The 15769-nt window shown below is 39.2% G+C and overlaps 3 protein-coding genes across 4 annotated transcripts; 1 reads left to right on the top strand and 2 right to left on the bottom strand.

Moving 5' to 3' along the window:
• Positions 1 to 217: 217 nt before the first annotated feature.
• Positions 218 to 3446, top strand: LOC135612349 (microtubule-associated protein RP/EB family member 1C-like). The gene is made up of 7 exons (XM_065108528.1): positions 218 to 638; positions 742 to 897; positions 1973 to 2079; positions 2289 to 2505; positions 2589 to 2702; positions 2798 to 3098; positions 3189 to 3446. Exons 1-6 carry the CDS (start codon positions 531 to 533, stop codon positions 3074 to 3076), a joined length of 981 nt encoding a protein of 326 aa, XP_064964600.1. The 5' UTR covers positions 218 to 530; the 3' UTR covers positions 3077 to 3098; positions 3189 to 3446.
• Positions 3447 to 7693: 4247 nt separating this feature from the next.
• LOC135612348 (lanC-like protein GCL2) lies at positions 7694 to 10391 on the bottom strand. 2 transcript variants are annotated; one of them, XM_065108525.1, is made up of 6 exons: positions 10135 to 10391; positions 9800 to 9978; positions 9606 to 9717; positions 8753 to 8866; positions 8353 to 8670; positions 7694 to 8256 (listed from the first exon to the last, which is right to left on the bottom strand). In XM_065108525.1, exons 1-6 carry the CDS (start codon positions 10285 to 10287, stop codon positions 7918 to 7920), a joined length of 1215 nt encoding a protein of 404 aa, XP_064964597.1. In that variant the 5' UTR covers positions 10288 to 10391; the 3' UTR covers positions 7694 to 7917. The 2 variants fall into 2 exon arrangements, with proteins under 2 accessions (XP_064964597.1, XP_064964598.1); XM_065108526.1 differs by having other exon boundaries at positions 8356 to 8670; positions 10135 to 10388.
• Positions 10392 to 11365: 974 nt separating this feature from the next.
• On the bottom strand, positions 11366 to 14818 carry LOC103984507 (lanC-like protein GCL2). The gene is made up of 6 exons (XM_009402014.3): positions 14571 to 14818; positions 14304 to 14482; positions 14104 to 14215; positions 12423 to 12539; positions 12026 to 12340; positions 11366 to 11931 (listed from the first exon to the last, which is right to left on the bottom strand). The coding sequence occupies exons 1-6, from the start codon at positions 14721 to 14723 to the stop codon at positions 11593 to 11595; spliced, it is 1215 nt and encodes a 404-aa protein (XP_009400289.2). The 5' UTR covers positions 14724 to 14818; the 3' UTR covers positions 11366 to 11592.
• Positions 14819 to 15769: the final 951 nt, after the last annotated feature.

Raw genomic sequence — 15769 nt, 5'->3', positions numbered from 1 at the left:
TGATCGATAACGTTATGGCAATATAATAATACGTGTAACATTACACGCATGCGCGATACATGTGAAGCGTTTCAGTTCTCGTCAACTTTCGACTAGCGTCTGGAACATACGGCGCAACTCCAACGGTAACAATTAATTTAGATCACTGACGTGCTCTTCTTTGTTCAAAATTACAATCCAAAGCTGCGTCAGCGTTGTGGCGCCATATCTCGACCGGTCAATCGACCGGCCACCGGTCCGGTTCAGGATAGAGAACGCTAGATATGGAATGATTGCTATAAAAGGGGTACGCCGCCGCCGTTGCTTCTGGCTTTTTATTACAGTCAGGTCTACCCTCATTTCAAATTCCTCAAAGCCCGCCCTCTTTCTACCTCCCCTTCTTTTGCTCCCCCCATTTATTAGCTCAATAAACGAAGCCCTAAAACAAGAAATCTATCGACCGAAGTTGAGCTCTTCTCCCTTCCCTTCTCCTCTTTTCCTTCCACACCCCGATCATTAGTTCAAGAAACGAAACCTCGATCGAAGGAGCGATGGCGACCAACATCGGGATGATGGACTCGGCATACTTCGTGGGCCGGAACGAGATTCTCGCGTGGATCAACTCCACTCTCCAACTCAATCTCTCCAAGGTCGAGGAGGTATGTTATCTACTAACCTTTGTTGTTCGCATGGATCGATCGCAGTGCGTGTCTTGATGACATAGTTTGGGTCGGGGATCGGTGGCGATCGTGGGGTTTCCAGGCCTGTTCCGGGGCCGTGCACTGCCAGCTGATGGACGCTGCGCACCCGGGGATCGTACCGATGCACAAGGTGAACTTTGATGCCAAGAATGAGTACGAGATGATCCAGAACTATAAGGTCCTTCAGGATGTCTTTAATAAGCTCAAGATAACCAAGGTCTTCCATTCTTCTCTCTTCTGTATTTTACTTTCTTTTTTTTGTTTTCTTTCTCCTTTTTGGTTGATTGATTTTGAATAAATTGTGCAACATAGGGATTAGACGTTTTGTCCTTTTATTTATTTACTACCTTGGGATGTTACAGATTGTTCTTGTTGCTACTGTTTGTTAATGATATATTTTTCTGCCACAAGCGATTACTTATATATATGTCACAGTATTTTGTGATTGTGGTTAGTATGTTTGCCTCTCTCTCTCTCTCTCGCTCGCTCGCTCTCTCACTCTCTGCTATGTGGGTCTTCGTGGTCTTTTAATCTGTCGGTGCTTGTGATATTTGGTGGTTCTCTAACGGAAATATATGGGATATGTTATAGTTAATTATGCATTATATGGGAAACGAATGACAGGATGGTTATAGTCCAATTCTTTCGGTTGATACTTCCATGTTGCCTGTATGTTTCCTTAAGTCATGATTGGTTTCGGTGGCTTTTTCTCAAAGCAAGACTTTTCAGATCTTCTGCTGTTCAATTTAGTAAATCAATGAAAACCGATCTTTATATTCTATAGACGTTCACTGAAATAGGTTGCTAGATATGACCTTTTCTTTCACATACAGCACTTTGTAGAGAACTTATGAAACTTCGTTACTGATGAGTGTACAGAGCCATTTTGTAATGAGTTCGCACAATGTAATACTGGATTTTATTTTGAGTACAAACATTAAATGGGAGCATGTGGACCAATTTGTTGTTGGTTCAAAGATCTGATAAATGCTCTTTGTACGATTGCTATTATTGCAAATGTTGGTTCTTCCCTAAGAGAAATCATGATCACTATCGAGTCAAACCAGGACATTATTATTAAATCAATGTGTGTGTGTGTGTGTTAAATGAGTTAGATGAGTAATTCTGTATGATCTTATATAGGTTGTCGGGACTGCTATTAAACAAAAAGTTCTATTGAATGTTGGGATAGGTCAGCTTTGTATTGATGAAAGGGTCTCTCTTGTCATCATGCCATTTTCTTTCTAATAACTTGCAATTGAATATGTCCTTTTACCGTCTTGACTTGTCAGCACATTGAAGTAAACAAGCTTGTAAAAGGAAGGCCCCTGGACAATTTGGAGTTTATGCAGTGGATGAAGAGATACTGTGATTCTGTCAATGGTGGTGTTCTGATCAAGTAATTTCTAAAATCTTTTTTCCTGCTTATTTACTACTGTATAACACTTCAACGCTAAACATCCAAACAAAATTTATGTTTAAAATCCAGCTACTGTCGTGCCAAAAAAAAATCAAAAGCTTAATGTTTAAGATGCAGCTACTCACGAGCAACAATCAAAGGCTTGAATCATGCACATGATGACCCTCTTATCTTATTTTGTTTTACAGCTATAATGCTTTAGAGAGAAGGGATGCTTGCAGAGGTGGAAAAGAAGCAAACAAGAGGTCATCGTCGTCTTCTCAATCATCCGTCAGATCTTCATCTGCTGCCATTAAAACTCAAGCCTCACATGCTACAAAAAAGAATGATGGGCATGTTGCAAATGGATCCCATAGGACCATAAAACCTGCCACTAGTTCTGTTGCTCATGCTTATGATGAACAGGTTAGTTATTAGATAAACAATTCAACATTGTTTTCCCCCAGAATATATAAATGTCCAAGGCCTAAACACTACACAAAATGCAGATCACTGAGCTGAAGCTTTTTGTGGATAGCCTTGAGAAGGAAAGGGACTTCTACTTTGGTAAATTGAGGGACATTGAAATTTTATGCCAGAACCCTGAGCTAGAGCACTTGCCTGTAAGTGTACTTCTCCTGTCAGCATTGAAATAGGCTATTTGACGAGGACAGATTAGATGAAAGAAGAAATATAGTAATACCACGTTGGAATGCAGATTGTTTGTGCAATTCAGAAGATACTGTATGCTGCAGATGATAGCTCATCTGTCGTGGCAGAAGCACAAGCCATGATAGCACAGCAACGGATCGAACCACCGCCACTCAGCCCTATCCTTGAGACGTCAGAAGAAAAACCAAAGCAAGAAGTGCAGAAGAGAAAGGATATCTCCACCCTTGAGTTTGATGCGGCGGCCCATTCGACGCTGTCCCCACGGCAGAGGCTCTCTGACATCTCGGATGTGCACTACTGTGGATCACCACTTACCAACTACTGAGAAATTTTCGAGTTCAAAGCAGGTCCATCAACTAAACCGGTCCATTTTCCTTGGGTGCTTGCTTGTGAAGTTACATGCTTGGCTCAGTCACTTTGCTCCTTATCTTAACCAGGTCTCCGGAGCAACGGAGCGTTGAGATTTGGTGCCAACTTTGGCTTTGGAATACCGGATGTCGGTTGAGCCATCTACCTCTCTCTCTTGGGATCATAAAGCCTTCAGCTGTGTGGTGCTCACTGTAAGCTGTTATTCTTTCTTCTGTTTCTCCGGACACAATATTGAGCAGAAATTGCTTTGGACTCCTAAACAAGTTGTTCTGCCTAATATTTTAATGGTTAACATAACCTCCCCATGCAAGTTGATCCGTCTATTATTTTACCGGTAATTTTGGAAGTGTTTGAGATGATAGCAACAGGTAACTGCAATAGTTGCATTGATTAGGTTTTCGCCTTTATCTGCTCATAAATCAGGCATACAGTTAACATTTTTGGGTAAAGATCTGTTTGTCGCGTTGAAATGGTGGCTGATAGTAAGGAAATCAGATTTGGGGCCGTCTTTATTAGTTTAATTAGAGAATCTTGACATAAAAGCTCGAGAGAATACTAGAAAATTTATAAAAAGACTAGAGGTAACTTCTTTCTCATGCAAGTTTGATAGGATTGAACTTTAACTGAGAGTTGTCGTCGGCATGTGAAATTTAAACAAAGTCAAACTATAAAATTATTTGATAGTAAAGGTTTCGGAAGAACATAAACAGTAGCCTAAGATTATATTTTGACCACACACGTATTGGAAGGTCGAGAGCTTCGAAGTGCAAGGTTGAAGGTCGTGCACGTTTCTTGTGGCTTGAGCTAGCCAAGCCCGAGTAGAACCTACTCGACCCTTTGTAAGAAAACGATCACTTGTACTAAAACTAATAACATAAATACATGCAATATCTAATTACATCATGTCACTTAATATAAGTAAAATATTTCTTTTACACATCGCATGATGTGTTTGTTCAAGATAAAACAACTTGTAGGGCACTAGACACGAGTAAAAAGAAAACCAAAGACAAAAAAATCATATAAAGAACTAAATGCAACAACGTTATAAGATATGATTATTTAGGTAATTCGTACGAAATCAGAGTCAGGAGAAAAGCAATCAACATATTCAAACATTATTGGGAGTAGGGAAAAATGGAAGGAGAGAATCCTCGAAGTTAGTCGATACGAATGGTATGTATCAGGGGATCAATACATGGACCGTCCTTTATCAGATGATAATTATTGAAATATAACTATTATCAACCTATAATGGTCGAATTTCAATCATTACCGATCTAAGGGATGAGATTACCCTCTTTTAAATGGTCAAGTTGACCATTTGAACCATAGGAAAGGGTTTTTAAACTTTTTCCTTGCCCCTCTTTCAACTCGTATCACTCGTATCAACTCTTTAAACTTATGGCCACTCTTATTTCGGCCTATTGCGTGACTCCTTATGCTTGCTCGAGATCATTGCCTCGATGACGATATATTAATTGACCATTTAAAGTGTCTATGATATAGTTACCAACGGTTTCTCTATAACGATTAGAAGTGTTAAGAGGGCTTTAACCCCATTATGAAGGCCTATATTATAATTAATGGATGAGAATATAACATGCCTCGAATTTTGCCTCTGATGGTCGTAGTGTACATTCCCAAGTAAGTTGAGTTTGAACTCCTTCGTGAGCTACACAAAATACTAAAGGAAATTAGTTTCAGGCAAGCATACCATTCTTATGTTGGGCCTCTTAACGTGGTTGAGAAGGTACAATACATCAAAGTGTTTGAACCATACAATAACATTTGGGTATGAAAAGTTGTAGTATGCTCCAGCGGGTCGGTTGTCATTGAATGTCTCCAAGGATGAGAGGTGGAAGTTCGATTTGGTTCCTCTTAGATTTTTTGGGTGAACGACGATCGACTTGAGGTGGGGTCGACCAGTGCTTCCATTTTTCATTGTTAGAACTCTCATTGTATCTCCTCCAAACGTCAGTCCATCTATTGTAGTTGGATTTATAGAAAATCCTCCATCTACTCCACTAATTGAGCCTTGGATTCAGGTAGGATATGGTGGTGGTGCAGTCCGCTAAATTCCATGGTTGGGGACCTAAGTACCTCCTCGACTAGCAGTTTGACAGGTCTAAGGTACTCTTGGGATGTCAGCACCATGCTAGGTCGAGGAACCTTAACGAGGGCTAGTGGCTAAGCTAGTGGCATCGTTTGCTAGGTTAATTGGGGCAAAAGTAAAGCAGCAGCTTGTATCATATCTACTAACATATGCACTTGCTAAATGAGATTTAAGAGCACCTCGATAAGAATGAGTAGATGACTTGGGTCATCCCTAAGGGTGAGAGACTCGGGTTGTTAAACATACACTAATATTACATTGACATTTGCGTTGAGGTGGATATGCCTATATGCGGAAAGGGTGGTTGCTGCTCCCCTTAGGTGAAAGTATGGTGAGTCGAGTGCAAAGCCTATTCACTCGAGAGTTCATTAAGAGGGTCGACTAGCAAGTATTCTTATGATATCGGGCCCTCTTTCTAATACCAAAATATTACAGGAACAAGTCGTTGTCATCTTGGTCAGCCCGACATGATCCAGACCCATATGCATAAGGTTGTCCAAGGTATCTCCGAGATGAAAGCATCGAGCTCCCAAGGTGTCATCTATATAAAGATCAAGGTCGGGAGAGGTTTTCCGATCCGATCCCTTCAACCCCCAAGTTAATAACCCGAGATATACGAGTATGAATGTGAGTAATAAAAAATATGATCCCCCTATTTCATTGTGTTGAAGATGAGCTTTTATACTTAATCATAAAGAAATAAAATATTACATAAGATATTCTAAAATGAGATATCATCTAACCGCTTTCGACAATCTCTCCTTAACCTTTTATCCATGCGAGCAAGAAAGGGGGGGGACAACCCATAATCGTCTGCCTTGGACTCTTTATCCACAAGGGCATATAGGAGTTGGGTTGTCTTCTTCTTCTACTTCCATTTGAGACACTATGTGGAGGCCATGTGTCAGATGACATGGAGGCCACATGATGGATTATAATTGATTGATGATGTTTTCTCAATCAAGTATCATCCCATTAGAAGGTTTTAAAAAAAATAATATTTAATATGGATAAAAAGGTTTAACACATGTCGATGTAGTTGCCACTCGACAACTACATTTGTGTCGATGCAGATACAAAGCGACATGGGTGGGCGACAATGGAGAGAGCGATAGGAACTCCAACAACAACCCTAATTTCAAATCAAGGCTAGGATCCGCCCAACAAGTTAGCGGTGTGGCGACCACAATCTTCATTATAGATATCGCAGCGACCACCACTAATTGTGTCGACGCCACCGTCTACCACCACCGATGATATTCATCATCGAAATTATTTTTTTACCATTTGTTTTTATACTTTCTTGGTAAAACGGTAAATGAACTTAATTATTTTACTTTCATAATTATAAGGATACTAACGTAACTTTTTAAAATGCAGAGATTAAAATACTAAATGTAACTAAATAAAAAAAATACATATCTGGCATGTGTCTGGCCGAGATGGATGTATGTATCCGTCCAAAGATTTGCTCTAAAGATTCGTCCTCTGGCGCTAAAGATTTGCTCGACTTGTACCGTCGACGCTCGTGTCTTTGCATTTCATTTTAAGGGTTGTGTGGAGTTTGTGTTTGTGTGGAGGTCATGAGGCTTCGCATGGGTTCTCGTGTCTCCGCATGCATACGTTTGGTTTGAAGGAGAAACATAGATGCTTGGGTTTGATGAGAATGGGACGTTTTCGATGGAGAGCCCACGATTGCTTGCTGCGAATAACGTGTTCAGCAAAAATCTCTTACTCGGTTTCTCTATTAAATAATTTCCCCATCTAAGTCTGAAAACACAATAATATTATCAATCCAAAGAAAAATAAACTTGCACGTATTCGCCTTCTTTTTTTTTTTTCACTTGCTTGTACTACCATATCAGTAAGCCCATTTCAATTTCTACATCTTCAAAAATTATATTAGGATCTCTATACTTACAAAAATAAAACATTTAATTCTATTTCTCCTTAAGTCATTGATTTTATTAGTAAAAAATATTGATAAATCAAAGTGAGACAAAGTCAACACATGCTCAGTAATAAACTCTATGTTATTTCAACAGAGTCTACGACGTGAAAAAAAAATGAGATTAGATGTTTAACTTTCATAAGTATAGGAATCCTAATACAACTTTTGAGAGTATAAAGATCGAGATACTAAAGATAACTAATTACAGGAGATAATTTATAATTAATTCTATTATAAAATATGACTTTCATATCCCAACTGAACTTTGCCTATTAAATGCGTGCCTAAGTTTCGAATAATCGAACTTCCAAACATATGAAAAAAAATAATAATAATCGAACTTCCAAACATATGAAAAATAAATAAATTATCATATATAAAAAATGCTCCAGGACATCTAATGAACAACTGAAAAGGACAGCATAATAGCAGCATCTTGGTCATGAACACAATACTCATCTCTTTTGCAAAATTTGATTTGTACAGTAATAAGAGTAAGACGATCATTCAGGAACATCAACCAGAAAAGCTTTTCTACTGTTTGCAAGCCAGCTTTAAATAACATGTAAGTTTCCCGGTACCCTACGCATGCATGGTAGGGAGCAATCGATGTCACGACACTAGGTGATTACAGTATCTTCGATAGAACAGTAAACAAGACACATTGTTCTCATATGTACACGTCAAGATATTGCTTCTGATGCAGAACAAGCCAAAGTGTGCCAAGGGTTCAAAGCTCATAAGCTGGAAACCTTGATTCGGAAGGTCTGATCATGTCCAAAAAGAGATGTGCCATGCCAGCCTGCCCTTCAAACATCGAATATGGTCGATCACCGCTGTGCATTCTCCCATCTGCAATCAGCTGGTTAGCTCTGTCTAGGAGGAAGCAAGCAAATGCTTTAGCTCGATACAAGTACTCGACCCTCCCAGTTAGCCGATATAGTGAGAGGAACACGTAAGTGTTCCCACTTATACCATGGCAAATGCCAACTCTCTTCAGCAGGCCTCTGCTCCAGACGACCTTAGCAGCCTCCTCTGCAGCACCCAAAATCTGCTCATCCTGGAAGACCTGGACGCACCATTTGTATCAGAGAATTAGCTTCTTACTCTTTTGCAATAAAGGCAGGTTCAGCAAAGGATTAAGTCAAGACAAGAAAGGCACCACCACCTGAGAAGCTTTAATAAGGGTCAGAGCAACACCAGGGGCACCATGGCACCAATGCACAAGGCGGTCTGAATTAGAGCCCTGGCTCGATGGGTAATTCCCACTTGGGAAGCGGTGATTTATCATGTAGCTGAGTGTACCTTTAATGCATTCCTTATCTTCTGGCTTCAGTTCCATATCCATCAGGACGTGCATGATTCCTGCAAGCCCATGAGCAGCACCCCAGTATTTCTTTCCATGCCACTCGTACATCAGCGGGCAGCTGCTTTTGTTGGATAATCTTTTGCCATCCAAGATGATTTCTTTTGTTACTGGACTCTGTCATAGTATACAAGATGTTATCTCTACCGTATTTTTCTTACAGATGATGCACAGGGAAGCAATACGGCCAACAATTCACCATGTGAGTTGAAGGGATTGTACTCTCGCCTATGTGTTTATTTAGGAAAGAACATGCCCACAAGTACCCAACTTTTCCATATAAAAGTTCGTTAGGAACATCTCGCATCTTTATCTGCTTGAAAAAGGTAACCAAGTTACTGAAAGAAGATGAGCGAGAACACAATACCCATCATGCAGGATTATATCTAGTAAAAATGAAGAGTGCTATAGCAAAAAGAATAAATGTACAAGAAACAAACTAAGATGATTCTGTCAATGTTAATACTGGCTAATGTATTTGTAGGAACAGGAACCAGTAAGATGAATACGGAAATAGCCATATAACAGAACGAAAGACAACAAATATGATTTTGCAGTCCATATGTTCAGTCAATCTGTTATAGAACTCATTTATTCAAATCAAGACAATTCAGAGAATTTGAAAATATTCTACATAGGACCATCTCGAATGATTTTGGGATTGATTGGCACCTGATCTTAGTTGAATGTCTCAGAAAAATAGATTCACAAGAAATTAAAGAGTTCAAACACAGAGATGGGCATATCAAATATCAACAATGCTGGCGTCTTATCTTGCAAGTTACTCTACATATTTGAGCACAGTCAGATTGTAAAAATATTTTGCCCGTCATTAAAATGAAAAAGAACATGTTTTATTCTCTTTACTTCTCCTCAAGAAGGAAGAAGGGAAGAAGCCAACACTAGAGTGACAACATTAATTTCTCAAACAGTATATGAACACACCTTAAAGGAACAATACACTTTTACCAATTGCTGAACTTGCACAACGATCTGTCTCACAATGAGATAAAAGTACCACCTAAAATTTATGGAATTACCAATTTCATTACCTCCCTGAATGAGCTCAAATAATGGTTGAGGAGCACATTGTCTCCAGCTTGCTTTGCGACGACAGCCCCAAGAGCACACACTCCCGCACGCCCACATATGAACGTCACATGCCTACTCCAAACCAAATCCACGCTCAAACCAATCAAGCAACCATTGTGGACGAAACAAGACCTGAATGTAAAAAAGCATCTACCGTGACCCAGCCGAAACAGAATCACAAGCCCTTATGATCTCGCCACAGAGGCTGAGATCACTTAGGTTGTTGGTGACCTGGTACGCCTTGAAGAGCAAGAAAGCCGTTCCAAGAGCACCCGTGTAGAGGGTGAAATCCTTAACTCGCCGCCCGTTGCGCAGCCACGTCTCCTTCACAACCTGTAACAAGCAATAGTACAAACAACTTGTAAGCACCACCAAAAGCTACCTTTCCAGAGATAATTAACATTGTCAGCTACTAGGAAGCAGGTAAACCTCAGAATAGTCCTAACTGAACCAAAGCATGCAAGAAAGCGAGCAACGAAAGAACGCGACCTTCTCCTTGAGATCGAGTGCAGCTCTTAGAAACTTGTCGGCTAATTTGGTGTCGGGAAGGCAGAGGAGGCTGTGGAGAGTGGATTGAACAACCGCACCTTCCTGTTCTTCCACGAAATCGGGCATCTCATTTGGGAAGTAGCGATCAGCCATCCCTTCGGCAGCGACACTTTCAGGGAAAACGAGATTTGTGGAACGAGCGGCGGCGATTCACTTTGTCCGTCTCGTATTTATGATTATTATTCGGGAAGAGGCAACGTTGTGTGACCGTCGTGGCATCTATTATGATGCTCCACCTGGGCCTACAACTCAACTTATGAGGATCGTGAGATAGATGATGAACGGCTCATGATCCTCAAGTTGATGCGAACCGAAGAGTTCATAATTGCACATAAAAACTATAACTTAAATCACCATTTTTAAATTAATATTTAGTAAATTATTTTAAATCATATTTGACCTACTATATTGGAAATATTCAAATATACATTGGAATTTCATGAGCTAGCATCAGCATTTCATAATTTATATGATGTTAATATATTTTTTTATTTTTAAAAATTAATATAATTTATATTTTTATAAAGATAATTTTTATATTTATTTTAAAAAATTATTTTATTTATTTATATGATTATTTTTTATTTATTATATATTTGGACAATATGAACATTTTTATAAGATTACACACATGCATTTTTTTATTTTATTTTATTAATTAATATATATATATATATAATAAATATTAAAACTATTAGAAAGATGAATTTATCATAAAATATTTGATAAACTTTTGAAATATAATTTTACCAAGCAACACTTATATCAATACACATTTAAATTATAATTTTTATCTATTATTTATCAAACACTTAAAATATTTCATAATTATAAATTCATTTAAATCTCTTTCTTCTACTGCACATTGAAAATATAAATATATTTTCAAACATAACTAATGATTATAGAAATACCATGGATCCTGTGCCATTGACATTTACTAATTCATGACTAATGAAAAATAACATATATTTTGACACTTGCAGTTAGAAATATATCACCTCGTAGTACAAATCAGAAAAACATCAAACTCATACAATTTTATGAAGAGAGTTAGATCATTATAACTCTCTTCACTATAAACAAATAATCCCATGAATAGCGTGTTGCCGAATTGATGAGTTAAGACAGTCTTGCCATACTTTGAACCTGCAGGAGACAAACTTCGCTATAGAGTAAAAAACCACATCAAAAATATTAGCAGAGTTGCAAGCTTTAGTACATACTTCACAAAACAAGCAAAACCAGTAATGACATTAGTGGATGATGCAGCACTTCTCAGACACTTCAAGTTAGTTACTGCTACATAGTCACACCGTGACATACTTACACATATGCACACCATGACAGGAAGCAACACATTTGTTCTGACCGAAAAAGAACTAAAACTACAGGAGGTCAAGCTTCGTATGCTGGAAATCCTGATTGAGAAGGTGTAGTCATGTCTAAAAAGAGGTATGCCATGCCAGCTTGCCCTTCAAAGAGTGAATAAGGATGATCACCACTGTGCATCTTCCCTTCGGCAATCAATTTATTAGCTCTATCTAGCAGAAAGCAAGTAAAGGCTTTTGCTTGATATAGGTACGATACATTCCCAGTTAGCTGATAAAGTGATAAGAAGACATAGGCATTCCCGCTTACACCATGACAGATCCCAACTCTCTTCAGCAGGCCTCTATTCCAGACCACATCAGCAGCTTCTGCAGCTGCCTTCAGAAACAGCTTATCTTGGAATACCTAACAAGATATACTTTCCATTAATTTAGCAACCACAATTACTTGTAATAGTTGCCCACAATGTGGAGGAACGAAAGGCAGATAAGATTAACACCTGAGCAGCTTTGGTGAGGGTGAGAGCAACACCAGGTGCTCCATGACACCAATGCACAAGGCGATCTGTATCAAATCCCTCGCTTGAGGGATAGTTCCCGCTAGGGAAACGGTTTTGAATCATATAGTGAAGGGTGCCTTTCACATATTCCAGGTCCTCCGGTTTGAGATTAACATCCATCAGAACATGCATGATTCCAGCAAGCCCATGAGCGGCTCCCCAGTACTTCTCGCCATACCACTCATACATCAGCGGGCAGCTGCCCTTGATGGCTAGTCTTTTCCCATCCAGGATAATGTCTTCTCCTATTGAACTCTATAAAATTATGCAAGTAATTACATCAACTTATTTTGGATAATACTCAGGTGGAAACAAGAAATTAGGATAAGAAACTTACCATGTCAGTTGAGGGTATCGTTCCCTCTCCAATGTGTTTATTTAAGAAAGAACATGCCCACAAATAGCCAGCTCTTCCATACAAAAGCTCATTCGGAACATCACCGGGCATTTTAATCTGTTTAGAGGATGAACATATTAAAAAACACCCATTAATATGCCATCACTCTTCTATGCAATTAAATAAGAGAAATGTTACTAAATGAATTAAAATTTTGAAATCTTGTCACATGCGAGTGGATCAGTGTTGTTGAACTTTGATCACAATTTTCATCATTGTCATTTACAAAAAATCTTGATATATTTCATTCTATGAAGAGTCTAACCTGTGGACCGTCAACTTAGTTTCATCTTGGACAGAAGAACTTTACTTTTTCATGCCCTCATGACGACCTTCTAGTCAAGTAGATTTCTCCTATCAGAAACAGATAATGCGGATAGAGAATTGGTGTCTAAAGCTCTATGGGATCAATCAGAATGAACCAAGTTCACAATTTTACTACATTAGAGATCATATGCTCATTGAACTTCAACATGGCCATCATACATAAATCTTATAAAACATATGAAGTGATCATAAAAGGGTGGAGCCTTCGAAATGAAGGATTAGGAAGGGCATCTAGGAAAATAAGGGAAGCTATAGGGATTAACAATTTTCAGGTTGATATCTCTTCTGTAAATCATCAACAACTAAAACTGTTGCACATAGATCTCCATCAGTACACAATGTGGAATTCTAACTCTCCCAAGAATTATTTAACATATAGTCATAAACCTCTAAATCTATCCATGCGAGCCTAATGTTTATCCTTTTCAGATATGTCCCAAGCACAGGGAAAATAAGGTTGGATCAATCAGATAATTGCTAATGTGAATAACCAAAACAGTGCCAACAAAAGCTTTTACTGAATACATGTAGTAGTTAATTCATTTGGACAAACCAAATTGCATCTATGAATGCTTGTGAATTAATGACAGGTAGAGATAGGTAACTAGATTATCTAGATATTGTTACATATGATGATTCCATGATCATTCCCCTTGAAATCCGATGATTTCACCAAAAGATCATGTTATTCCCACTTTGAAATCGGGTAGGAAATTCAAGTCAATTGTCAAAACATGAGAATTTGGATCCTTAGGGTATACTTGAACTTGGAAATCATAAGAATGAGATTAAAAAATTCCAGCATATACATGGAATGTGGATGAAATCCCTCAATCAAATGCAAAAACGAGTTGAAATTTGAAAATCCTAGGTTACGCCCAATACACAAGACCTCCAAATCTAAGGTTTAAAAGGTCAAAGTATGAAGCTTTACTCATGCAAACAGAGAGACAATTTCCATGATTACATTAACCTTACTAAGATATCACAATCCATCTTAAAAAATGTGGCAAACACGTATCTGTTGAAACTTGTATCCTCACTTTGAGCATTTGAATAACTCTGAAACGTTTGTGGATACAATTTGAAGTTAGAAAAGGATCCATGCAGATGACATTATTAAACAGTTCCATTGCTAGCTTAGCAAAGCTGTGGTATTTGCATAAGGTTATGAACCACGAAACTCACCATCATGATCAGACAAGAAAAATTCTGACGCGTGAAACCTCTTTCTGATCGAAAAGATCTACCTTGTCATGAGCATTTTCCAGAATAGCACAAACGCAAAACTTACCTCTCTAAACGATCTCAAATAGTGCCTGAGCAGGTCCTCATCTCCCGCTTCTTTAGCCACCACCGCACCAAGAGCGCAAACGCCGGCCCGCCCACATATGAACGTCACGAACCTGCTCCGACCCCAATTCACATTCGAGTCAAACCCACAGACCCTCGTTCATCACATCAAGACAGATAAAAATTGATCTTTCATCTTACGGCGAACCCTGGGAAGCTTGATCGCAAGCCCTAACAATCTCGTTGCAGAGGCCGAGATCACTTCGGTTGCTGGTGACTTGATAGGACTTGAACAACAGAAAGGCCGTCCCGAAGGCGCCGGTATAGAGCGTGTAGTCCTTCGCGCGCCGCCCGCTGCGGACCCAAGTCTCCTTCACCACCTGAAACCAACAATATCACAAGCAAACAAGGAGTATGCACGATTAAAGCGATGGAGCATGAGACCAAAGAGGATGAAGAGAAGTTGACCTTGTCTTTGAGATCAAGCGCGGCTTTAAGGAGCTTGTCGGCCAATTTGGGGTAGGGGAGGTAGAGGAGGTTGTGGAGAGTGGATTGGGCGACGACACCTTCCTTTTCTTCCACGAATTCCGGTAGGTCATTGGGAAAGAAGCGATTGGCCATCGCCGCGACTGTGAGCGTTCACGAGAGCTTGGAAGAAGCGTCGATGAACCCTTCGCAGCCACTGATATGACCGGGAAGGAGAACTGTAGAGATGGTGGCACCTTCAATATATGACACCTAGAAATAGTAATTATTTTTCTTATTTGGTTTTTCTTTTTGTTCTCTTGAGATAAATTTTAAATTTAAATATTTTAAATCAATTATTCATGCGTATTAAATTATATTCCATGGGACCATTTCGTGACATAATAATTTTCATATTTATATATGTATAAGAGGTCAATTTATGTGAATCATCGCATCAGGTTTCGTTCATAGCTAACAAAGCTTAATAAATAAGTTTCGGACTAATTACATATTATACCTAGTTAGTTATATTTAATATTATAGTTTATACGTTTTAATAAGTTATATTAGTATCCAGTTATCAAAGTGAAACATCTAGTTTCATTTACCCTAATGACATTAGTTTTATCGATAGAAACATGAAAACAAAGAGTAAAAATATAATTTTAATGTTTGATGGTGGACAATGACGTTATTGGCGTCTACGCCAATGTAGTTGTCTGATCGCCTCCCGTGATGATAAGGTATGCTCTCACTACGACATCGCCCGCCTCCATAAGGAGTGTTCCGCCAACCTCATCATCGCCTATCACATGTCGCAATGACCACCACCATCTGCGTCAATATTGTTATAGTTGTCGAGCGACATATTGTGGTGGTTATCACGACGTCTATAGTAAAGATGGTGGTCCCCTTGCCATTGACCCGTTGGGCGAGAATCCCAATCTCAACCCGAAGAGGTGAAGGAAAACAAGGAGGAGGAGGACAGTGGAGGTGAACATAACCTCTACCTCCGTTGGCGCTTCCGCCTCATCAGTCATGGCCATCGCCACCTTGTCTTCACCATCAACGATGTGGGCGACACCCTTGCCTTCGCATCTACCACCTATCGCGGCCTCCACTATAACATTCTCGAGTCCCTCCACCTGTCAACATCGACATAGATGTCGAGCGACATCACTTTGCATCAACGTCGATGC

The sequence above is a fragment of the Musa acuminata genome, chromosome BXJ2-5, assembly GCF_036884655.1.
Source record: "Musa acuminata AAA Group cultivar baxijiao chromosome BXJ2-5, Cavendish_Baxijiao_AAA, whole genome shotgun sequence".
Classification (NCBI taxonomy): Eukaryota; Viridiplantae; Streptophyta; class Magnoliopsida; order Zingiberales; family Musaceae; genus Musa; species Musa acuminata.
This window is presented reverse-complemented; position numbering and strand designations above follow the sequence as displayed.

What these genes read in the sequence shown, in the direction of transcription:
- LOC135612349 (XM_065108528.1), top strand. Translation starts at nt 531, where the DNA reads ATGGCGACCAACATCGGGATGATGGACTCGGCATACTTCGTGGGCCGG. An exon ending in ATCTCTCCAAGGTCGAGGAG is followed by an intron (nt 639 to 741) that starts GTATGTTATCTA and finishes TGGGGTTTCCAG; the next exon opens with GCCTGTTCCGGGGCCGTGCA. An exon ending in CTCATGCTTATGATGAACAG is followed by an intron (nt 2,506 to 2,588) that starts GTTAGTTATTAG and finishes CACAAAATGCAG; the next exon opens with ATCACTGAGCTGAAGCTTTT.
- LOC135612348 (XM_065108525.1), bottom strand. Translation starts at nt 10,287, where the DNA reads ATGGCTGATCGCTACTTCCCAAATGAGATGCCCGATTTCGTGGAAGAA. An exon ending in CACTCGATCTCAAGGAGAAG is followed by an intron (nt 9,979 to 10,134) that starts GTCGCGTTCTTT and finishes TGCTTGTTACAG; the next exon opens with GTTGTGAAGGAGACGTGGCT. An exon ending in TCTGTTTCGGCTGGGTCACG is followed by an intron (nt 9,718 to 9,799) that starts GTAGATGCTTTT and finishes GGTTTGGAGTAG; the next exon opens with GCATGTGACGTTCATATGTG.
- LOC103984507 (XM_009402014.3), bottom strand. Translation starts at nt 14,723, where the DNA reads ATGGCCAATCGCTTCTTTCCCAATGACCTACCGGAATTCGTGGAAGAA. An exon ending in CAAGCTTCCCAGGGTTCGCC is followed by an intron (nt 14,216 to 14,303) that starts GTAAGATGAAAG and finishes GGGTCGGAGCAG; the next exon opens with GTTCGTGACGTTCATATGTG. An exon ending in ATTTGAGATCGTTTAGAGAG is followed by an intron (nt 12,540 to 14,103) that starts GTAAGTTTTGCG and finishes TCCTCTAAACAG; the next exon opens with ATTAAAATGCCCGGTGATGT.